This window comes from Pelobates fuscus, chromosome 5 (genome assembly GCF_036172605.1).
Source record: "Pelobates fuscus isolate aPelFus1 chromosome 5, aPelFus1.pri, whole genome shotgun sequence".
NCBI lineage: Eukaryota > Metazoa > Chordata > Amphibia > Anura > Pelobatidae > Pelobates > Pelobates fuscus.
Genome location: NC_086321.1, coordinates 316,044,267 through 316,068,568, shown reverse-complemented (window position 1 = coordinate 316,068,568; position 24,302 = coordinate 316,044,267). Strand labels below are relative to the sequence as shown.

The following is a 24,302-nucleotide window of genomic DNA, read 5'->3' as shown; positions in this document are numbered from 1 at the left end:
CCCCCCACAACAGGGCTGTTTAGCCAAAGGGGAGACAGTCTGTCTCCAGCAGCAGAGCTGTGTAACTAAAGGGGAGACAGTCGGTCTCCAGCAGCAGAGTTGTGTAACTCAAGGGGAGACAGTCGGTCTCCACCAGCAGAGCGGTGTAACTCAAGGGGAGACAGTCGGTCTCCAGCAGCAGAGCGGTGTATTTAAAGGGGAGACAGTCTGTCTCCAGCAGCAGAGCTGTGTAACTCAAGGGGAGACAGTCGGTCTCCAGCAGCAGAGAGGTGTAACTCAAGGGGAGACAGTCGGTCTCCAGCAGCAGAGCGGTGTATTTAAAGGGGAGACAGTCGGTCTCCAGCAACCAGGCTCCAACCAGACTACTCCCGTGGTAGTGCTGGCAACAGGACAGAGTACCGCTGGTCTCTGCCCCCTCAGCAACCTACCAAGGCAGCCTACCAGTCCCCCACACAGCCGTGGTGAGGCACCTGAACCTGGACAAGATTCTCCCTCACCCAGGTGTAGTAACTGTTTATTGTGGGTGGGCTGCTCTGCTGTTTCTGTCTTGTGGGTGGGCTGCTGGACTAACAAGGGCACTGACCGGCAGGAGGTCAAGTACCCTGTTAGTCTGGGGGGTAAAGGGGAGAAGTGTGGCGAAACCGACCTCGCCACGTGTCCTTGGAGGGGGCTGATTGCCCGCCTCTTGCCTTTGGACTATGGACCAGACTTTATGGGAATGTGATACCCCAGATAGCCATACCATGGAGCCTATTCATATAATGAAAGACTATGGGAAAGACTTTAGCTCCATGGCAATTGTACTGTGTGAGTAGGATCTGCGCGCTATTCGGTAGTTTTGTGCGTGCAGATCCCAGCTATCTGGGGATAGGTGAAATGTCTGTGTGTTATGTGTAAATGTGACTTTATGTATTTTAAAGTGTTTTATGTTGTTTTGCAACCATGTGGTTAATGGAGTCTGCCTTTAGTCCTGGGTAATTGGATTACTTCTCCAATTAACTCCAGGGCAGAAGGGAGGAAACCAGGGTGCATTGTGGGGATGTTTTTCTGCCAGCCAGAAAGGATACTTTTAGTAACTTTTGAACCCCTGGTCGGATTCATGCCATTTTTTAATATGTTGTTCCCCTGAATGGATTGATTGTGGATATGTATTTTTATGTGAATGTGATGTATGGTTTTAAAGTTATGAAAGTTGTGTAAAAGTATATTTTACACTGTATGCATAATGGGATTATGTGTCACACTAAGGGGAGGGGATGTGTGGGAGGTAACATCTATGTCATTGGTTCTTTTATGCCTCCCCCTGGGTGTGGCCTGTATGTGTGAGTTGGAAATAAAAGCCAGGCTGGATAAGCCAGTCCAGAATTCCTGTTTTACCCTCAAAGTGATGTGTCGTCTCATTATTGGGGGAAGGATTTATTGCATGCTGTTCCAGTTGACTGCTAGGAGTACAAGCCTATTCGTATGGTTCCTATTCAATGGTCTACAGCATTCATATGCTTGGGAGAATTTAAAGGTTTCTCGGATTCGGTGATTGTGGTGTCTTTTATCTTCTTTTAGAGCAAATCAATACACCTGGATAAATATCACGATATGCTAACATGTGATGTAATCACACTAATATATAATTACTATTTTCCATCTGCAGAATGGAATGCTTAACTATTTATTCCTTGGTTAACTAAGATTTCTAAATATCGAAATCTGACCGTGATTTATCCAGTCATATATCATGCTATTAGAAAAAATGTAATTAATTTAGATTAATTAAATGAAACCAGTATATTTACCAGTTAAAGAGATGTTCTCATCAGATGTTCTCAGGTAGCTAAGTGTCAAGGAATGTTTCTTTCTCGCTCTGACTCACTTGCTTCTTACTTCTTGTCTTTCTTCTCCCCTTGCTTACTTCGTTGCTCACTTTGACTTAGCCTGCTTCCGACTGCCTTGCCCCCGACTGCTCACTCTCTTGCTTATCCTGCCCCTTTCTTCCCTTTGTCTTAACTTTTTAAAGGGAAAAATTCTCTGTTCGTCACTAGGTGATAGACCAATAGAAAACTGGAGGTGTGGTTACCTTCCAGATAGCAATTTAAGTATTTGGTCTATAGAGGGCAGTCTCGTCCCACTAAACATTCCTATCCAGGAAAGAGTTAACTTTTCCTGGTGGCTATTTTGACGTCATTTAGCTTATCTTTATGGTTATCTATAACTTAAGTTTTCTGTCAGTTCAAAGAGTTTGCCTCAGTCTTAGTGTCTGCAATTTCTGTCATAATTTCTAAAATGACAGTTTAAACTTAAATTGACCCCTAACTTACAATGGGATCTTGTAATATTTAGAAAGTAAAATTAAATTATTTAATCTTCTCTGTCACAAATGTCTGGGTTTAGAATTATTTCTATTCCATTAGCATCTAGACAGAGAATCCATCCCCCATTCTCATTTCTCATCACTTGGTTTGTATGTACAATGCATTCTTTAGCTCCGGCTAGGTTAGTCACAGAAAGGATATAAATTTGTGTCTTTGTTAGCTTGAAATCCAAAATGGAGTCTGCTCTATTCAGAGTGATTCTGACAATATACATTTTAATTTCTATCATAGCACAAAATGTCTGCCGATATAAATATCCTGACAATAGGAAATGTGTGGATTGATGTGATTGCCAAAGGCTGTAAATTGAAAAAGGGGGTTTCTATTTTGCTAAATGTCTACAAAAAGCATGGAGTAACTCTGGTAGTTAGCTAGCAAGATAGCAAGTGAACGTTGTTCTAACTGAATCCATTGGTTTTGTCCAGAAACTTGACCAAGTAATAATTTGCGAGAGGTATGTGGAGATGATATTTTTATATAATGTAAAATGTATGTATTTTACATTACAATCTGAGTTTCTAAATATTCTGCAGGTTTCCAATGAAAGATCCTGAGCGCTTGGCAGAATGGGTTGCAGCAATCAAACGTAAAAACTGGAAACCATCAGATTCAAGCCGAATCTGCAGTGATCACTTTACAGACAAAGATTACATGCTACGCCCAGGAGCTATGATCCCCCGACTGCGGCTTGATGCAGTGCCTTCCGTTTTTGAGAAGCCTACCAAACATTTAAAAGAGCGAGTTAAAAGGAAAAAGAGTGTTGAGACAGACAAAATACAAGTACCAATAAAATGTAATGAAACGGAGGCTCAAAAGAGTGATCAGGTAACAAAAAGTGGTTTTGAAGTGTGAATGCTAGTTTAAAGAAAATAGGGTGTGGGACCTGGGTTGTCCATATGGACCTTGATGCTATGTCATCACTCCTGAGCCGCAAGCCAGGAACTACTCAACTGACGCACACAGACATACTGTTAATAAAGTGGTGTGTGTCCATACTCAAAGCATCTGAGTGAAAGGGAAGATTAGAGATAAGTTCAGAACTTCTCCTCCCACCCAATTCTCATTGGTAACTGAGTTATACGGTAACCAAGTAGGCTTCAAGTCATATATATGTATTTTTACTTTTCTCTTTGGCCAGCTTGCTATTCATACTCATTGAGCGATGATCTTTTACCAAAGATTAAAAATTAAGGGCCGTTTTCCTTTAACCTCCACCCACTGCACATGAGCTGGAAAAAAGGGTTGTTGGCTAGTTTAGTGCTCCTATCTAGTATAATTACTGTCCAACGCTCTGTACATAGGGTGGATTTAGACGGATAGGGCACTCATCAGGCTTGGGCTCTAGGTGACTACTAGGGAGTACAAATGGCCACAAGTTTTTTTTTTTTTTTTTTGTTCATTGTGCTAATAATCCTGGGTCCCCACAAATCCTGCGAGCTTTCAAAAGTTTTTCTTTTCTTTTTTTTCTGGTTGTGCATAGAAACGAGGGAGGGGTTTAATGGCTACTATGGACCAATATCAGTTTTGATAACTTTTTCGGTGTGAGTCAGCCTTATATTTATGGCAGAAACAAGCACCAACAAACACCAATTTTTGTTTTGCATTTGTATTGCCACCTCCTAATAATTATCCCGCAAGTTGCAGGTGAACGCAAATAAAAACGTAGTCCTGCTTCTAGCCAGAGACTGTAAGTGTAGTATTAATGCTGAGTGGCGTCACTGTGCAAACTGTTATGTGTTTTGAGTGCTTCATAAAACCATTAATTGACCCAGCAACCGTATCTATTTCAGTATATCCTTCTAGGAAGAGATGTGGGATAAGGATTAAAAACAAATATCTTTAACAGGAACAAACATCCCTCCCACCATTCTTGACTCCTTTCCCCACCTCACCACCCATATCACTCTTATCTTGCTCACCATTCCCTGTTATAGATTTCCATTTGCCTATTATTGGAACATTTCACATATTGGATAATTTGTCACCTTTTTGTCATGCCGAGGCCATGAACTTCTGCATTTTCTATCTTTAATGTTCCCTTTAATGGCCACAAATAAAGGACATTGTGAAAAAAAATGCAAATACATAGAACAAAACCTAAATGTAGGCTAGAACTTACTGTAATTAGTATTCAAGTGGCCTTAGTACATATCAAACTATGCACCTATCTAAAACGTCAACATAATTGTGCAGAGCTTGCTTTTCATGTATTTCTAAATAACTGTTGTCGGTGCTGCAACAAGCTTTGAATAATTTTTAAAAAATCAGATTAGATTTTTTTTATTTTTTTTTACTGCTTGTCTTCCATATGAAAAACATCCGTTAACACCAGATTTCAGGGAAATCAAATAAAGTAATTAGTAGAAAACTGCATTTTTTTTTTTGGTTTTTTTTAATTCTTTATTTTTGCAGTGCATATATCAATCACAGGCATACATATGGTACCCCAACGGCAATCCATATGCAGGTTTCAGGACATTAGTTACAGTGGGGAATAGATAAACAATGCACACTTTTTTTTTATATATACGTATGGTTTGACATCAGGTTGGATATAAACATAGCTTAGGAGTAACTTGCTCATTCTTGCAATATGGCTCGCTAAAATAATTATGCATTTAACTTCGATAATCATAGATTGAGCGCACTGTTGCTCATAGTGAAGATTGTAGGTCTCTTGTAATACATAATAGGAAAATAGCATAATAGTCAAACTTTGTACGTTTGTGACAGATTAAACAAGTGAATACAGGTAATGCTTGACACTGCAGGGTTTGCTATGTTAGGTGACTAGATTCATATCGTTGGTTGTAGCAGGTACATAAAAGTATAAGGGAGATATCAAATGAAAAACCACAGGAAAAACAATAAAAACTATAGCATTTGCAGATAGGAACCATATGAGGCATCTGCAGCATGCTGCGGCCAGCCTTTCGGTCATGGACCCAGGTATGCAGAGCTCGTCTTTAAGTTCTTCAGCCGATGCCTCGTTGGGGCTGTGCTGGTCCCTGCCACGGTTGCCCCTGCTGTCGCAGTTTAATGCGGTGGGTCATTGGACGTGAGGGATGTCGCTTGGGTGAGTCAGGAAGCTGGGGTAGAGTTGCCCTTACGGTAGAGGAAGCCTGAGGTGTGCCCATGCTGCGTCTTGTTCGTGTTCTCCGTTTCGCCGCCCTGTGTGGGTAAGCGGTTTGTTTGTCTCTCCGTTGTTTTCTCGCTGGTTTGGGCCTCCCCTGGGGTGCCGTGTGACGCTGTGGGTCGGGCGGTGAGCGGCTTGGCGGGTGTCTGGAGGTGGGCGTTAGCAGAGCCCCCTGTCTCAGTCTGAGCTCAAGCTTAAGCCAGAAGTTAGTGAATATTAGTTCAAGGCTGGACACAGGGGCTTGTTGTACCCCATGTCCGCTCGTAAACCGCGTGGTCGCCGCCATCTTGGGCGGGTCTCTCTGAGCTCCGATTTGTTCCATACATGTTTCTGCCATAGCCGGTAGTGCTCCCAGTGGTGGACCGGGATCACCCCCACCGGTCCGGGGGGGGGGTTACGGGGTACCCGTTTGTAGCACTCGGCTCGCGGGTCGCTCCAGGCTGAGAGCTCGGCCGCCGCTCCCGTCCCTTGCACACCCGGCCGGATGCCTCCACGAGTGTAGCCTGCCATCTGTCGTCCATTCCCGGGCCGCATCACCGGTTTCCCGTATGGACTAAGGGTCAGTGCGTTGCTTGGGATCATTTTTGTCTCTTTTCGTGGGTCAGGAGTGACCATTTAGTAATTGTAGCGTAGATCAGGAGGGAGCCTCAAGCAGGCACGTCTTCCCTCCATGACAGTCCGGCCCCGCCCCGTTAGAAAACTGCAGTTTTGTGTACTTTTAAAAACAGTTTAATTTCACTCCTCTGTTATTCTACACGAAGCAGTGCTTGAGGCTTTATTAGACACAAAGGTTAAAGAAAAAACAAATATTGTGTGCACTTCAAAATGTATATCATTATTATTCTCCGTGATTCATATGTTGCCCCAGTCAACTGCAGTTACATTGAGAACTGAACAGATTCTTATTAAACTTTAGACTCTCTCACTGCAGGTGGCAGTAAGGGAAAGTCGACCATATATGGAAAATCTTCATATATCCTATAAGAAAAATGCAGATTGTTTATATGTCATTACATATAAACCCTAAAGCACATCTCAAAGTATATTATTAATCAATAAAAATAAAGCAAAAGGTTGTAGGTTGTAGCTGAAAAATATATGAATCTTTCTGTTAGTAAAAATTCACATAACATAAATTAGCCTCACAAGTTAAAGGGACACTATCGGCACCCAGGTCACTTGATCTCATTGAAGTGGTCTAGGTGCAATGTCCCTATTCCCCTTAGTCCTGCAATGTAAATCATTGCACATTTTAAGAAACTGCAATAAATACATTGCACGACTAAACTGCCACTAGTGGCTGTAAACCAGACAGCCACTAGAGGCACTTCCTGGTTGCTAGATGCCTTCACTTACTTCCCTGTGTAACGGAGCTCCCTGTACCCCTGGCTAGGTACCTCCACCAAGGACTGCTTCTTAGCTAGAACAGGGGACAAACCATAGCACTTCTGCCCACAGTGGCCGTGGCTTGACTGGTGTCCTGGAACCTCTCCCTCCTGGAGCCAAATGGTGAACTCACTCTATCCACCCCCAAGCACTGGACGACACTCAGTCCTGAGAGCTCTAGTCCTTACAAGGACTTTCCCTGTTGAATCATCCACACTGGAACAGTGATTAAAGAATAGCCCTTTCCCCTTCCAGTAACCACTTCACTGGTTCCCGAACCATATAGTCCAAATACACAAACGGAGACTTTTACAGTGGATATTACAGGGCCTATAGTCTGTGGGCATTAGACACACTCGCGCTATGTTTATAGCACTAGGATCCTGTAAAGAGTACTGTGGCGAAAGTAACCTTGTCACTGGTTCTTGGAGGGGCCTGTTTAACAGCCTCTGGCCCCTTTTTAGACTTTCTTTAAAAACACTGTTTATGCCCTTTTGAACTTATAAAAGGAACACTTATAACTTTTGAAGCTGGAATTTGAACTCACGAACGGTGGAAGTGGTTCAAAGCAGCATTTGAACACGTGGCAGCGGCCATCTTAAGCCGCAAGTACAATGAGCGGTGTTTGGTCGTTGAGTTCATGGAACACTCGACGGCATGAACACCGCTCAGTACTTACCTTCCATGGATGTTCGGCTATTCGAACGGCTTTCAGTAAGAACAAATTCTCGAAGGAGAGACATAGACTAAGTGCCATATGAACTCTCTACGTTCTGTATTTTTATTGTTACTTTGAATCCCAGAAGTAGACCGACCACACAGCCTAATACTCTGGAACTGTTTTGGGCATGGAACCACGTGTGCGGTCGGTCAAAATGTGACTTCCATAAAATTCCTGAACCCCTGAACTGATCTTGGTGATTTTTGGATATGTTGGTCACCCAGATCAGGGATATCAGTGGATGTAACAATTGTGAGGATTTTATGTGTTTTGGGGGTTTTATAAAAATATGTTTTTTCTTCCTGGGGATATTTGAGTTAATACAGTATCTGAATCCATTATCTCCCAGGCAGACGGAATGGATTGTATGTTTGTTATGGGAGTGTCATGATTGGTCTGTGACTTTGTGTTGGAGTCCCCAACAAGGTCCATGTGGGCGTAACCCTTGCATGGGGATTGTCATATAAGGCCAAGTGTGGCACCATTAAAATCTGTTCCAGTTTACCCTCAACACAGAGCCTTGTCTCGTGCTTATAGAGGAAAACTATACCTGCTATAATCCCTGCTCTTGGGATTGTTCTTTGGAGTGCTATAATTACTAGCTCTTTTAAGAGCTGTTCCTGCTACGCTCTCTGGAGTAGGAGAGGTCTGCCCACTGGAATCTGGATCCTAGTCTTGGGTCCAGGGTGGTTGTAGGAGGCGAGACCCCAGCCAAGCTGTAACACTGGAAGTGGGGACTACGGTGCTGATGGTGTCTGGTGGAGTACTGGAAGTCCTCAGTGAGCACTAGGAGCATCGATTGATGGAGGCACCCGGCCTTGGTGCCAGGCGGTCCGTCACAAGCACTGAAACAGTGCTCCCTGCAAGGTCTGCTCTGAATGGGCTGAGCTTGCAAGATTGTCAGTCAGTTTTTGGTGTATTCACACCAGACTGACCTGCCAGTAATGTAGGCAAACCTTCCCTCCTTTCCAGGTGGGTCTGTCACCTTATTGGTTGGAGCCAGTGACATAATCACCGCACTAGCCCGCCTCCTTTACACCCCTCCCACCGCCGTCCCAGTTCGTAGACTGTCGAAGTTGAGAGGTATGTAATAGGCAGTTCATAGGTCTAGCAACTCCAAATTAAATTTAAAGGAACACTCCAAACACCATAGCCATTGTTGTGCCAGGAGTGGCCTGGTGCTCTTCACCACTTTCACTGTAAGTAGTCAAACTGTTTTAGAATGGTTTGACTTCTTACTTGGTGTCTGCTGTGTGACGCTCACTGTCTCCCCTAGAGCCCTCAGAGAGCTGGAAGGTCCTGCTTAATGGCCTTAAACATTATAGACTGCTTAAATCGTTGTTGCCTATTACAAATGTTTGTCTCCTTTCTTAGGATGATCGTATCCCTGAGATGAAAACCTCATTCACCTGCTCAGTGCCAAATTGCAATAACTATATTTTCAAGGGAAAAGACAAACACTTTTTCAGGTAAACAGTATATCAGTTGTTGTAATAGTACATGTTGCTAAAATTCTTCATATTAAATAGTCTCTGGGTGCATTGGGTATGCATTTAATTGGATAAGGGAGGACATTTAATATGTTATGTAATAAAACAAAATGAGGAGGGGTATAGACAGTTCAGAGCAGCATAATACAATATTAAAAACAAGTGCAGAACATTTACTTATAAGACAGGATTGTGACAAAAATAATATCTAGTAATAACCAATCCTTGCCAGAAATGGGCACATATTGCAATCGGTCTGAAACATACGATCAAAACCAGGTTAGCGGATGATCACCAATAAACACAATGTCTGAACACTACTTCAGACAACAGGGCGCCACAGCCACTATAAATATATCTTACAGAAAATAGGAGATTCCCATAAATGAGAAACAATCGGTAAAAATACAAAGTCCACTTTATTACATATAAAGAACATTAGTACACAATAGTGCAACATGCACAGTGTATATAAAATAATTAAAATAAATACACAGCCAAATTGGCCAAGAGCCCCTAAGGATAGCAGCTATAAACATACAAGTAACTAAACTGATAGTAAAGGTGCAAAGTGCTAAAGTGTAAGGGTGCAGGGTACTGATAATACTGCTCCACAAACCAAAAACAGCACAGTGCATACAATTACTATATAGGATGGAATACAAATAGAGTACATGTAGAGAAAGACTTCTATACCGAAAATACAGGGCTCTTGTGAATGCTCTACGCGTTTCGTCGGTGTCGACTTGCAAGCTCCTGAGGAAGTCGACACCGACGAAACGCGTAGAGCATTCACAAGAGCCCTGTATTTTTGGTATAGCAGTCTTTCTCTACATGTACTCTATTTGTATTCCATCCTTTATAGTAATTGTATGCACTGTGCTGTTTTTGGTTTGTGGAGCAGTATTATCAGTACCCCGCACCCTTGCACTTTAGCACTTTGCACCTTTACTATCAGTTTAGTTACTTGTATGTTTATAGCAAGAACTCGCACTGATAAAATGCAATTGCATAGTCTAGATCTGGTATTAGACCAAACCCTAATCCATAACCACTATTCTCATTGCCTTAACCGAAGTTCCTGATTCCTGACCCTAATGTTTCCAACTCTATTCCCAATCAAGTAGAGCAGTCATATGAAATAAACCAGGGGGTCCCCAATTCATTTTTTACCGTGGAACCCTTTGACATAGTATACCAAAATGGTGGAACCCCCCTGAAATATTTTGTGCCGTAGCACCTTTTAATTAACAGTGCACAATGTTTTCTTTTTTGGCATATGTTGGTTTTTTTATTGGTATATATACACTCATTTTTATAGATAGTAAACAGATTGTAGTGCTTAGGATCAGGTGTGCTTCTGTGTGTAGAGTTGATGTTTGTATATAATTTTAGCATTTTAATACATAGGTGTGTTTGTATGTAATGTTTGCATTTGCGTGCAGTGGTGTGTTTGGATGTTGTGTTGGATTTTAAATGTGGATGTACATTTGTGTGTAGTATTGGTGTTTGAGTGAAGGTTGTGTTTGAGTGTTTGTATACAATTTTGGAGTTGGAGTTCAGGGGTGTCTATGTATGTCATGTTTGTATTTGCAGGGTTGTGTTTACATGTTGTGTTGTTGTTTGATTGCTGGGATGTCTGCACATACGTACTTACACAGATATACATACACATTAACAAACAGAAACACACTGACACATACACACTGTCATATACACACTGACACACACACAGATACACACACTTGCACATACACATGCTCAAATACACACACACTGGCACACAGATATATACATTGGCACTTACACACTGGCAGACACACACTGGCAGATGGCAGATACATACACACTGACACATAAACACTCAGATACACACACTGACAGATACAATGAAACACAGATACACACTGGCACATAAACACCCACTCAGATACACATACTGATATATACACTGACACAGAGATAGACACACTGGCACATACACACACACACACACACAAATACACAATGGCAGATATACACATACACAGATGCACACACTGGCATATACACACACAGGTCATAATGTTTATATTTTGCAGTCACCCCCTTACGTTGTTTCGGCAGGATGGTGGTCTGCTTGGAGTGCTGGTGTGTGGAATCTGCAGCAGCTCCACCAGCGCTCTCTAAGTCTAGGAGGAAGTGACAGGCTGTCACTTCCTCCCAGCCTCCGATACTACAGGCCAGCACTTAGGCCCCCCGATGGGTATCGATTAACTTTTAATAATGAACACAGATATTAAACACATCCAAGCAACTGCCAGCATAATAGTTAAAAGAGAAATCAGTCAATTTCCAATTATCTAAAAGCTAATCAATTAATAAAAATATGTCAAACATAAGTTTTTAACTGTAGAGTGGGCAATCAAGTAACAGCAAGAGGGGGGCAGTTAGAAGGAGACCTGACCACAGATAGTGGCAGAGGAAGGGTAGTGTAGGTATTGGCTTGTGCAAATCATAAAAACAAAGCAAAAACGTTTTACATATATACAAATCCATCTTTTTGTGTACAAGATTCCCACGATTCTCTGCGTTTGCCTTTGATTTCCTGGAGAGCCCTAAGGGACTGCACCCAAAGACTCCTTACATCATAACCACGACAATAAGATATAGTGATTATATTGCTGAGTGTAGCCCATAATCTGCTTTGCCTACAGCTATCCACCCTGTCACCTCATTCAAATAATATGTGTAACTTCTCTTGCATGTTTTGTTCACACAGACTGTTGTGTAGCTTGTGAGATTGCTTGTGCAGCAGCCACATGCTTAATTCATGTAAAAATGAATGAAACTGTTTAATAGAAGCCACTGTGTGAGTGCAAAGTAGGTTCTGAAATGAATAGGTTCTCACAATCTGTACGAGAAACCTTACACAATAACACATTCTAATATTTATTTTCTCTCAATGTTGCATAGCTAACTTAGTATTTACTTCATATTTCCTATTCGTGAAATGTATTCCTACTTCACATAAATTAGCAAAATCCATTCTAGGATATTGACTATATTTGTAACCATTGTGGTTATTAATTACTTCTTCAGATTTCCCATAAAAGATCCTGAGCTCCTATCTAAGTGGCTTGCAGCAATCGATGGTAAAAACTGGAAACCTTCAGATTCCTGTCGAATTTGCAGTGATCATTTTACAGATAAGGATTACATGCATCCTGGTGCTGAAATCCCTCACCTACAGCTCGATGCAGTTCCCTCTATTTTTGACAGATCATCTGATCATTTACAAGAAGAGATTGGAAGGAAATATGACATAAAGGAGGAATCATGCAAACAGCCAGAAGTAACAAATGAAGACACACAGACTAATCTTAAGGAGCAGGTAACCTATACACAACACAAACCCACCTTCACCTTCTAGGTTCAACCACACAGGTGCCTTGTTCAACCACACAAGTGGTTGAACAAGGCACTTTTTGTATGATCCTTCAAGTGGAGATTGTGTCTCTCTAGTGTATTTCACTTAGAAAAGTGAAGAGGGGTTTTATACAAACAGAAACTACTAAATGGAGTCAGGATAACTCCTCACAAATATGTGGGGAGTCCCTCCTCCATAAACGAGAACCTCTAAACGAATTAAGTATCTATAAATATGGTATAAGCCTTTGGTATAGACGAAAAATAAAGCAGGCTGGGACGACAGCCCACTTAAAGTTTGCGGACTCCCACTCCACCAAAAGAAGTTTCTTTAAAAGTAAAAATTCGTATAGGTGGTATAAACCTTTATTAAAGCCGAATATTAGGATATTAAAATATAAAGAGCCTAACTTATACACAGTTTACAAAGTATAGGTATTCTTGTCCATCCCTTAATTAGACCATATTAAACAAAGGGTTCACTATGGCGTGGACACGATGTACCCAGCTCCGAACAAAGTAGAGGAGGGGATGGTTGAAAAGAAAAAAGGGGGGGAGGGGGCTTGTCTTAAAACAATGCATTTAGGGGCAGTACCGCCAAAACGGGCAGAAGTGTTAGAATCACTACACACAAGTGACTATCCAGCTTGTTGTATATTGTAGCTGTTACGTAAGCATCGAATGCTTCAAAGTACTAACTGCCAAATCGTTAAATTACAGTTATAGGAGTTTGTTAAATACCAATATCCGGTCACACAGTCGCTGGCTGTCACTAACCCATTGGTGATTCCAAAAACCCCTATCTCCTGATGCTACTGTAAGGCAGCCTGCTAGGTCGATGCCCAAAGCCCCTATCTCCTGTAGCTGCTTCGAGGCAGCCTGCCTAGTAAACCCCACTTCCACATCAAATAAAACAACCTCTTGCAGACTAACTCTCCCAGAACCTAAAATCAAATGTAGAACATCGGCACCAAAAGCGCTTGACGGGCGTTTCGGCGTAAGGATACGCCTTTGTCAAATGTAGAACATTGGCACCAAAAGCGCTTGACGTGCATTTCGACATAAGGATATGCCTTTGTCAAGACAGTGTATATCACTGTTTATTGTTTATTTGTCTGTCTGACCATATTCAGTTTATTCCTTAGTTTTGGTTCAATTTTTTTACAACCTCTTCACACTACAGCCACTAATACTTGTACCTTGATACTCTGGAGTTATCAATTTACTGAACTATTAAATTACTCAAATTTGAGAATACTTATAATAGCTATTAAAATCCTCTCACTACTTGAAGTGGCCTTTGAGACTACTTTACCCTTAATTTTAAAGGTATATTATCACTCTGTTTATTCACAATGTCACATTTGTTTGGGTTTTGTTTTTTCACATAGAACTTACTGTTCTAGTTAGGCTCTTTATATTTTAATATCCTAATATTTGGCTTTAATAAAGGTTTATACCACCTATACAAATTTTTACTTTTAAAGGAACTTCTTTTGGTGGAGTGGGAGTCTTCAAACTTTAAGTGGGCAGTCATCCCATCCTGCTTTATTTTTCATCTATACCAAAGGCTTATGCCATATTTATGGATACTTAATTCGTTTAGAGGTTCTCGTTTATGGAGGGGGGACTCCCCATATATTTGTGAGGAGTTATCCTGATTCCATTTAGTAGTTTCTGTTCAATTTACTTTGGGTGATGCCCTTGAGTTCCTCTGTAACTGATTAGGAGGCACCAGTGCTGACTAGTGTAGCCCTGTTGCCTCTTCTTGTGGGTTTTTATACAAAAATGGTACAGCAGGTTTGTTGTTTCCAAAAGCTATGTTTCTAAAAAGTGTTGTGTTTTCAATGAGATGATAAGTGAAAGTGACCGTTGGCCAACAGTAAATTGCAACATTGCATAAATGCAAGGTCTTGAATAAGATTTAAAAGAAATGTCGAAAGACGTTCTGCTGTTTTCCTGTGATTTCATGACTAAATTGTTATGGCTATATTAATACTGCTATACACTGATACCATATGTAGAAACAGCCTTACTGTGGTCCCCTTACAGTCACTTCCTGACCAGACTAAGCAAAGAGAGGTTAGCTCTGCGGGAGATCAGGCTTCAAGCTCCTTTGTGACAAGTCTACCTTGTGGGTCAGAGCTGCAAGAAAAGGAGCAAACAGAAACAAGCAATACACAGGTAGTGTGTGTTATTTTTTTACATAGATACATATATATTCTCATCATCATATATATCTATACACCCCATATTTTAAGGGTCACTCTAAGCACCATAACCATTACAACATATTGTAGTCAAAGGAAGCTACGGGGTTGTGAAAACTTCAATTTTCTGTCAAACTTTCAGAACGTTTGACTGACATAAACAAATGATTCCATCCCCTTAGTTGGTGACGAAATAGTCAGGAAGTTTCCATCCAAATATTTGTACCATGAGTGTTTAGATTGTGCAAACAGAAGCTGCTAATTATGAAGTATTGTTGTGGCCAATACCCTATTAGCCTTTTCATTGGGAGCAATCTGACACAAGCGCTTTATGGTGCTTGACAGAAACGAGAGCGCTGCACCAAGTCTCTCTGCATCATTATGCTGTAGGTGCATTGAATGTACCTTCAAATACTATACACGTTTCATCCGAATTACAGAAACAGACTGCTTCAATAAACAGTGTATTTTTGAGGGTTTAGTGCAAAGTTGTCAAACTGTACCCTCCCAGATATTTTGAACTAAAATTACCATCGTCCTTAATAGGAGTTCTATTTTTAAAGTATCTATGGGGCTCAACACTCGTGTTTTGCGTAAACGATCAATCTCAAACTTCAGTGTACTAAGAGAGCAGATGAAAAGGTTATATGTAAACTATAAAGCATTGTAGTTTTTTCTACGATTTCTTACATAAACTCTAGTTAGAGACTTAATATGGCAGTTGTATTCAGTGTTGGTTGACATAATGCATCCAAAATGACTATTCCTATATTTTTAATCAGAATATTGTCATATAATGTATTCATTACAAATTGCACAACTCTTAAATCTCTGTTTAAAATCCTAAATTCCTGGCACCATAACCACTAAAAAGCTTGATGTTGTGGTTATGGTGCCATGAATTCCCTAGCCCCATCCCACAGTGAGAAGTCAAACCAAATTTGAAAGATGTCACACTTACCTGGGTTTTAGACATCGCTAAAGTGGAAGTTCCCTTTTCACTTTGGCAATATCAGTTTTGTCCAACTTCATAGATTATTCATTGGCTCCTCCTTCATTGATTTTTCCAAAGTTGGACACAACTGATATAACTGATGCTGAATGCAAAGTTCTGCATTAATGATATCAGAAGTCTAAGGATCATGGGTGTGGGAGGTAACCAGGTAAGTGTCAAACCATTAAAAAAAAAAAGATTCAAAAATACTTCTGGACAGCATCAGGGAACTTATGGTGTTAAGAGTGCCCATTTGTCAGGGAACAATTTTGTGAATGCTCTGACCTGTTTGGTGATCAGTGAAGTTGCGGAATACTCAGACCAAAGTTGGGTCTACATCATAGCAGCATGTGCCAGTTTAAACTACCTATATAATTAAGAAAACCTCTGTGTTTAATTAAATAACCCACATAATGATGATTGATGAATATATTTGACCATGCTTATATACAAATATATTGTTATCAGCTTGTGGGTATTAAATTAGAACATAACTCAGGAATCCTGCTGTAAATACTGCACAAATAAAAATTAATGACTAGCAAGATTAAGAGCCCCTGGTGATTAAGCACTCTTATTTATTTGGTCCTGCGGAAGCAGAAAATTTATATTTCATGGCAGCCATGTAAATTGTATTCCTTGGGATCATCAGCAATACCCTCTGGTTCGCAGTTTGGAAATACTTGTAAGAAACTCTGTACCGCACTATTGTTTATTGATCATTCTTTCTCTTTGTCTTTACTTTACTAGATTGCATGTTTTCTTAAGAACAGACGAATGTCAAATATATGTGCTGTGAAGGGCTGCAAAAATGCTTATATTAAAGGAAGTGGCAAACATTTTTTCAGGTAATCAGTTTTTCGTTAAGTATCATAGTACAACTATTAATCTAGCAATAATTAACCAAAGACACTTTGCCAAACTTTGCCAACCTGTATAGTTTAGTACTATAATTTGATAAAAGTGATTTTGAATGAATGAACATGGACATTTTAATTTAATCTGTTTGTTAAAAGCCACATATAATACCACAGTGTGAAAACGTAATCATCCCTTTAGACTGAAAAAGTCCCATAGTCTGTTAATCTTATGTTATAGCATGGTTCCTGCTGTATATGGATATCACAGGGTTTGCCAATTTCATATTATATACCGTATATATATATATATATATAAAATGTGCTTTCTGATCTGCCACAATTTGAAATGTTATAAATATGCTTGCTACAGCTATTGTGGCCATGCAAGATTGCTGTTATTCTGAGTGTGGCAAACCTAGCCACTTCAGACTATGGAACTGGGTCTCTAAGGGTTGTCCTACACACTGCTACCATATTGTGTTGGAATGTAATTTGCTTTCTGTATAGAAATGTCTGTGTGCCTGTATTCCAATAGCATTCGTATGCTAGCAGCCGAAGCTGCTGGCATTTACATGGTCGTTTCACGAACAGCAACTTTACCAGCTGTTCGTGAAACGAATTAGATACCGAACATAAGCCCACACACTGAGGGTCGTGTGGCACCAATTACTGGATTGCAACATTGTTGCAATCGGTAATTATAGGTATTCCTAGGTGGCTGTCGTTCGACTACCGACCACGCGGCGGTCGGCCATCTTGGATCCTTTGTCTTCCCAGCGGTGTTTTGTCGTTCTGTACTCGATGACACGAACTCCGCTGTACTTCCAGGCCGTTCGGGACCTCCGGTCTTCTCCTATTATGGTTCCCCATCGGTGTTCGGTACTTTGAAACAAATTGAATAAATAAATTTATTTCGTATGGCGTTCGGTTGTTTCAGCTGGGATCTGAGCGGTATTCACACGAAATATACACTCAGACCCCAGCTATCTACCGAACGTACAGTTCGTCTGAATAGCATGAATATTGGGAAAGTTGTGAATTTAAATGTAAAATGCCGGTTCTGCTGCACGGAGGGATAATCCACTTAACGGTGTATTTCAGTGGGAGTGTCCCTCTCGTGCAGCAGTGCCTGATGGGAGAAAAGCTCCAAATGTTAAGTCCCCCATGTAGTCCCTTACTGTATTACCCCTGCTATGTCAGTAAGGAAACCCCTTGCATGGGGACTTGCATAAATACAGGAAGCTCTGAATAAAGACTTCAGTTGACTCCCAGACTGTGTTTCGTCCGGTTATTGGGAGTATTGGGATATTGCCTTACTTTTCAGCGCTGACTGTGGATTTACCTGTAATACCAGCGGAGATCGTGGATTATAATACTGCACTCCGCTACACTGAGCACAAATAAAATAAAGAATTAGCTCTTCCTCACCGGGTCTGCAGCCGATTTCCAAGGTGTCCCATCGTTAAACATCTACTAATCCACAATGGGAAAGGAAAAGACTCATATCAACATCGTTGTCATTGGACACGTAGATTCTGGAAAATCCACAACAACTGGACATCTCATCTACAAATGTGGTGGTATCGATAAGAGAACCATCGAGAAATTCGAGAAGGAAGCTGCTGAGATGGGAAAAGGTTCCTTCAAGTATGCCTGGGTTCTGGATAAGCTGAAGGCTGAGCGTGAGCGTGGTATTACCATTGACATTTCCCTGTGGAAATTCGAGACCAGCAAATACTATGTTACCATCATTGATGCTCCTGGTCACAGAGATTTCATCAAAAACATGATCACTGGTACCTCTCAGGCTGACTGTGCAATCTTGATCGTTGCTGCTGGTGTAGGAGAGTTTGAAGCTGGTATCTCAAAGAATGGACAAATCCGTGAGCATGCTCTATTGGCTTACACTCTTGGTGTAAAGCAGCTCATTGTTGGTGTCAACAAAATGGATTCCACTGAGCCACCATACAGCCAAAAGAGATACGAGGAAATTTGCAAGGAAGTCAGCACATACATCAAGAAGATTGGTAACAACCCAGACACCGTTGCCTTTGTACCCATTTCTGGCTGGAATGGTGACAATATGCTTGAGCCCAGCTCCAATATGCCTTGGTTCAAGGGATGGAAGATCACCAGGAAGGAAGGAAATAGCAGTGGAACTACTCTGCTTGAAGCTCTTGATAGCATTTTGCCACCAAGCCGTCCCACAGACAAACCCCTCCATCTGCCACTTCAGGATGTGTACAAGATAGGTGGTATTGGCACAGTACCTGTTGGTTGTGTGGAAACTGGAGTTCTTAAACCAGGCATGGTGGTTACTTTTGCCCCAGTCAATGTAACAACTGAAGTGAAGTCTGTGGAAATGCATCATGAGACTCTGACTGAGGCTTTTCCCGGTGACAACGTTGGTTTCAACGTAAAGAACGTCTCCGTCAAGGACATCCGTTGTGGCAATGTTGCTGGTGACAGCAAAAACGACCCTCCTCTTGAAGCTGGTGGATTTACTGCACAGGTAATCATCCTTAACCACCCAGGTCAAATTGGTGCTGGATATGCCCCTGTGTTGGATTGTCACACAGCCCACATTGCCTGCAAGTTCGCTGAGTTGAAGGAAAAGATTGATCGTCGTTCTGGTAAGAATTTGGAAGACTTACCCAAGTTCCTCAAGTCTGGTGATGCAGCCATCATTGAAATGGTTCCAGGCAAACCCATGTGCATTGAGAGCTTCTCTGACTATCCTCCACTTGGTCGTTTTGCTGTGCGTGACATGAGACAGACTGTTGCTGTTGGTGTCATCAAGGCCGTTGAGAAGAAAGCAGCTGGATCTGGCAAAGTCACAAAATCAGCCCAGAAAGCACAGAAAACCAAACGAATCTTGCACAAATCACAAACGAAATGCTTTCTATGTGCTTTGATTATAGTACCGGAAAACATTACTGCTGAATAGGGGCCCATATGGGTGCCGCGGTCCTCTAAGACCGCGACCAGGCCTCTGTAATGTCGGCCGGCTGGGAGGAAGTGACAGTCTGGGGAACACTCCAGAGCTGTTCCAGACCCCTCACTCCCACCAGCAGCAGCAGGACCAGGACTTCAAGCCACCCTCCTGGACACATAAGGTAAGCTAACAGGAGGGTGGCTGGAGATATTAAAAATATCATTTGAGTGTGTGTCATGGTGTGCATCTGTGTGTGCATGTGTCAGGGTGTGCATCTCCTGTGTTTGTGTGTGTATATATGTCAGTGTGCTTCTGTGTCAGTGTGTGTGTGTGTGTGTCTGTGTGTGCACACATCTGTGTGTTAAGATATGCTTGTGTATGTGCATCTGTGTGTCAGAATGTATGTTTTCTTGTTAAAGGACTACTATAGGCACTCAGACCACTTCAGCTTAATGAAGTGGTCTGGGTGCCAGGTCCAGCTAGGATTAACCCTTTCTTCTATAAACATAGCAGTTTCAGAGAAACTGCTATGTTTATAATAGGGTTAATCCAGCCTCTAGTGGCTGTCTCATTGACAGCCGCTAGAGGCGCTTCCGCGCTTCTCACTGTGATTTTCGCAGTGAGAAGATGCCAGCGTCCATAGGAAAGCATTGTGAATGCTTTCCTGTGGACTGGCTGAATGCACGCGTGACTCGTGCCGCGCATGCGCATTCAGTCGATGACGACAAGAAGGTGAAGGAGAGTCCCCCGCCCGGCGCTGGAAAAAGAGGTAACTTTAACCCCTTCCACCCCCTAGAGCCCGGCAGGAGGGGGGCCCTGAGGGTGGGGGCACCCTCAGGGCACTATAGTGCCAGGAAAATTAGTATGTTTTCCTGGCACTATAGTGGTCCTTTAAGTGTTCTTGCATGGCAAGACCACTTACTATTATCTCACATATATATTATTCTTATTATTATAGCCAAATTTACCACCCTAACTTCTCCCACAGTTTTTACACTACATAGACAGTAATATACTGAAACGTCCGGATTGTTCTTGATCGGTGTGCTATTACTTTGTGGAACGTTTCACCGAATGGTTCACGAAATATCGTCGTTTTTGTGGCGAAATTGGTCCCATAGGAATGAATGGAGTGGGAGCTGACAAAAGCTAGAGTGTGAGCTGACAAAATTAGGACATGATTTCTAAACTGCCACCACTCCCTCATTTTCAAGCCCACCTACACAAAATCTTATATCAAAACGTCAGCTATCCCTGCTGCCACTAAAAATGTCCATGGCTAAGCCATAGTCCTGATAGTTTTCACAATATGACCATTTGTTTGCAACTCACGCCGTCCATTGACATTCATTGAAACTCCACTCTAGCCACCTCAAATTTGAAGGGCAATTTCTAAACTGCGACTGTGCCTTTATATTTCAGAGACATACTATGCATCAAAATGTAGGTCTGGGTCTTGTGATTCTCACAATATAAAGCTCTTCACTATAGGATTTATAGTTTTTAAAACTACGACTGTTTGAAGATGGCAACCGCCAGTGAAGTGAGCAATTTGGAGCAGTTTGTTTTTAACTGCTCTTATCTGCCCTTGCTGTAGAGTGAGTTGCCATAGGAACCCAGGTGTATGAGCCAGCAGAGTGTTCCGGAACATAGAGGCTGCTAGATGAAACACATTCTCTAAACTGCTGTCATTCCTACAGTTCTGATAACACAAAAGTGAGCACTATCACATTTAATAAATATATTTCGAGCCACTCCAAATAGTTACTTTACTCACTCCACACAGTTACTCTGCCCACTCCATAAAGTTACTCTGCCCAGTCCAACCTTTCCACAGTTACTCCAGCCACTCCAACCACACAACAGTTACTCAAGCCACTCCACCCAGTTACTCCGCCCACTCCAGTTGTAGACTACTGGTGGAGGCAAGAACACTTCACACAATTTCCCCAGAAATTGTAGCTTTTCTAGTTAGTGTGTGTATCTGTATCAATGTTTGTCTGTGTGTGTGTGTGTGTGTGTGTGTGTATAGGTAAGTGTATGCGTATGTTAAGGTGTGTGTAAATGTCAGTGTATGTGTGTGTATGTGTCGGTGTGTGTATGTATCGGTGTGAATATATATTTGTGTATGTATGTATGTACATGTGGTAGTGTATGTGCATACATACAAGTTGTCATACACCAGCACAACATACAAACACACTCCTGCAATCTAACACAAATATTACATACAAACACACCCCTGCATTTAAACGCCAAAAGGATATACAAACACAAATACTTCACACAAATGTACATCCGCGTTTCATTCCCATGAAACTACCGAACCCACATACGAAAGCATGCAGAAATACATGAATACAATAAACGAATATAGTCAAATATGCAGGTTATAGGACAGGCTTAATACATTCCGCTACACTATGGGTGTGGGCTTATGCATGTATTTGACTATGTGTGTGTGTATCTATATATGTATGAATGAGTTTGTATGTTAAAGTGTTTGTGATTGCGTACCTATGTGTGTTTGTCTATGCAGGTATGTGACAGTATATGTGTATGTTTGTTATTCTGTTTATTTTTATATATGTACTTAAGTATGTGACTGTGTGATTTTATCAACAGTAATTAGCTGACCTTTAATCTATGAAATGTGCTTACAATCATATTTTAATTCTAATGAAGGCAATCTGCTTTTCAATATTTTTCAGGTTTCCAATGAAAAACTCTGAACAGCTTTCCAAATGGCTTATAGCAATTCAACGGGGACACTGGAAACCTTCAGTTAGAAGTAGAGTCTGTGGAGATCACTTTTCTAACAAGGATTATGTGCGTCGTCCTGGAGACATAATTCCGCGACTGCGACCCCATGCAGTGCCTTCCATTTTTAACATGAAAAAGAAGAGGAAAGGGAAAAATGGCGAAGACGGGATGATGGAAAAAGCAGTATCATGCATTGACATGGAGGTGCAGGATGACATACCAGACAAAGAAACACATAGATTTGTAGACCATACATACTCTGCAATACAAAACATAATTGACAGACATAGCTCATGCTTCAATCCTTCTACAATGAACCTTAGAAGAAGAGTAAAAACTTTACAAAGGCGAGTACAAAGACAAAGGCACACAATAACAAAACTTTGCTCGATAATTACACAATTAGAGAGGAAAAATGGAACTGATCATGACAACTGCAAGTTGACACCACCCAATAGGCAGTGAAAACAAGGACTCCTTTGGAAGGCTTGAGTTCTCCTGGCTTTATTACAAAATATAGACAGATATAAATACAGTTGCGTGATTTTATCTTTTTCAATTGACAGTAATTAAAAAGTGCAACCAAATCATCTCAGAAGGAAAGTGCTTCAATCCCAGATAAAGGCTGTTCAAGTATTGTAACTGTTCTGAATCAACTTGTTCATAATTGAATCCAGGATTATCACATCAGATATGTATAATGTACATAAAAATTTAACATCATGTATTATTTCTATTTTGTTGTGTCCATTCTATAATGCTTCACAATGAAAGCACTTCTAGACACCTCCTTTCCATTCAGTGATTTTTTTTTTTAACATAATGAAGTATGACCTATAGATTTTCTTTTTTTTTTTTTTTTTATAATTCTTTATTTTTGCTGTGCATGCAGTAACAACAGGCTAGCAGAGCCACAACAGCAACTGCAGGCTTTTTCATAGCATTTTACAGTGTGGCGGATTAAACAGCACAAATTTTTTTTTTGGGAACAAGAATGTAGGTGACATTTGAACATCTGTAGATTATTTTATACATGCTAAACTAAACAGGCTTATACGTATTTCGTTATGGTTAGATTATGTGACACATATGGCATTGCATTCTTGTGGAGTACAAATAGTTAAATATATGCCAGGATTATAATTGTGTGAATTCTTGCTTTAGTGCAAAAACAAAATATGCTTGTCAGATAGAAGAAGGAGGGACACAGTGGGAAAACATTGCATGGTAGACATCTCAGCATTGGTTGCAAGGAGTAGTGCATACTAAGAGGTTATAGTGGAACACAGATATGTTTGAACTATTATGCCTAGTAATTATTTTGTTGTAGAAAAACAAAAAGATAAATGTACGTCCCGTACTGTCCCTCAGGGTGAAGGCTGGCAGGATAGACAGGTGGCTGCCGATTGTCCCCATTGCGGCGTGCTCGCTCATGAGGCACCGAGGGTTTCCATTTAGCCTATGCCCATTGCAGTGACTGGTTTCTTGCCTGCAGTGTTCGTCTCAGGGGCACCTCTGGGCCGGGAGTCCGCTCTTGTTGCCGTAAGTGGAGTGTGTAGCTTTGCGGCTTCCCGCTTTGCAGCAGCGGCGTGGAGGGGATGATAGAGGCTGTGCCATGCTCTGGTTCCCAGATCGGGTGAGTGGCTTGTGTGGAGACCAGGTTGTGTGGTTTTGCTCACATGTATGCGTGGGCCGTTGTGTTTGCCCATGTCGCCGGGTGTCGCTTCCCGCCCAAGGGGTCGCCGGTCTTTGCGTATCATGGCGGCCTGTTTAGGTGCTCGCGGGGGGTGCCTGTAGTGAAGGCGGCGTGTTTTAGGTCGGATCCACGTGGCCACCAGCTTGACTGCCGGTCTATGAGCCATTCCGCGGTCCCACAACACTGCCCAGAGGCTCGCGCAGAGCCGATCGAATTCCTGTAGAGGGTTCGCTGCATTTTGGGCGTGCGTGTTCCGTTGCTTGGGTTTACGATGGGCGGCCATCTTAGCTGTGTCCCTGCGGTCCGGTGCTTCTCAGTGGGGTATTCTCGCTTGTGC

The 24,302-nt window shown here is 41.6% G+C and overlaps 2 protein-coding genes across 3 annotated transcripts in view; both read left to right on the top strand.

Moving 5' to 3' along the window:
- LOC134611565 (THAP domain-containing protein 5-like) overlaps nt 1-22,999 on the top strand; it is a 56,120-nt gene extending 33,121 nt beyond the window's left edge. The window contains exons 3-8 of one of the 2 annotated variants that reach the window (XM_063455558.1): nt 2,900-3,191; nt 8,984-9,078; nt 12,181-12,472; nt 14,560-14,691; nt 16,462-16,559; nt 22,218-22,999. In XM_063455558.1, the coding sequence (XP_063311628.1) occupies nt 2,900-3,191; nt 8,984-9,078; nt 12,181-12,472; nt 14,560-14,691; nt 16,462-16,559; nt 22,218-22,734 (1,426 nt within the window). In that variant the 3' untranslated portion in view covers nt 22,735-22,999. The remainder of the gene's footprint in view (nt 1-2,899; nt 3,192-8,983; nt 9,079-12,180; nt 12,473-14,559; nt 14,692-16,461; nt 16,560-22,217) is intronic. The other variant, XM_063455559.1, reaches the window with a different exon arrangement.
- Nucleotides 17,994-19,518, top strand: LOC134610502 (elongation factor 1-alpha, somatic form-like). The gene has a single exon (XM_063453470.1). The coding sequence runs from the start codon at nt 18,055-18,057 to the stop codon at nt 19,516-19,518; it is 1,464 nt and encodes a 487-aa protein (XP_063309540.1). The 5' UTR covers nt 17,994-18,054.
- Nucleotides 23,000-24,302: the final 1,303 nt, after the last annotated feature.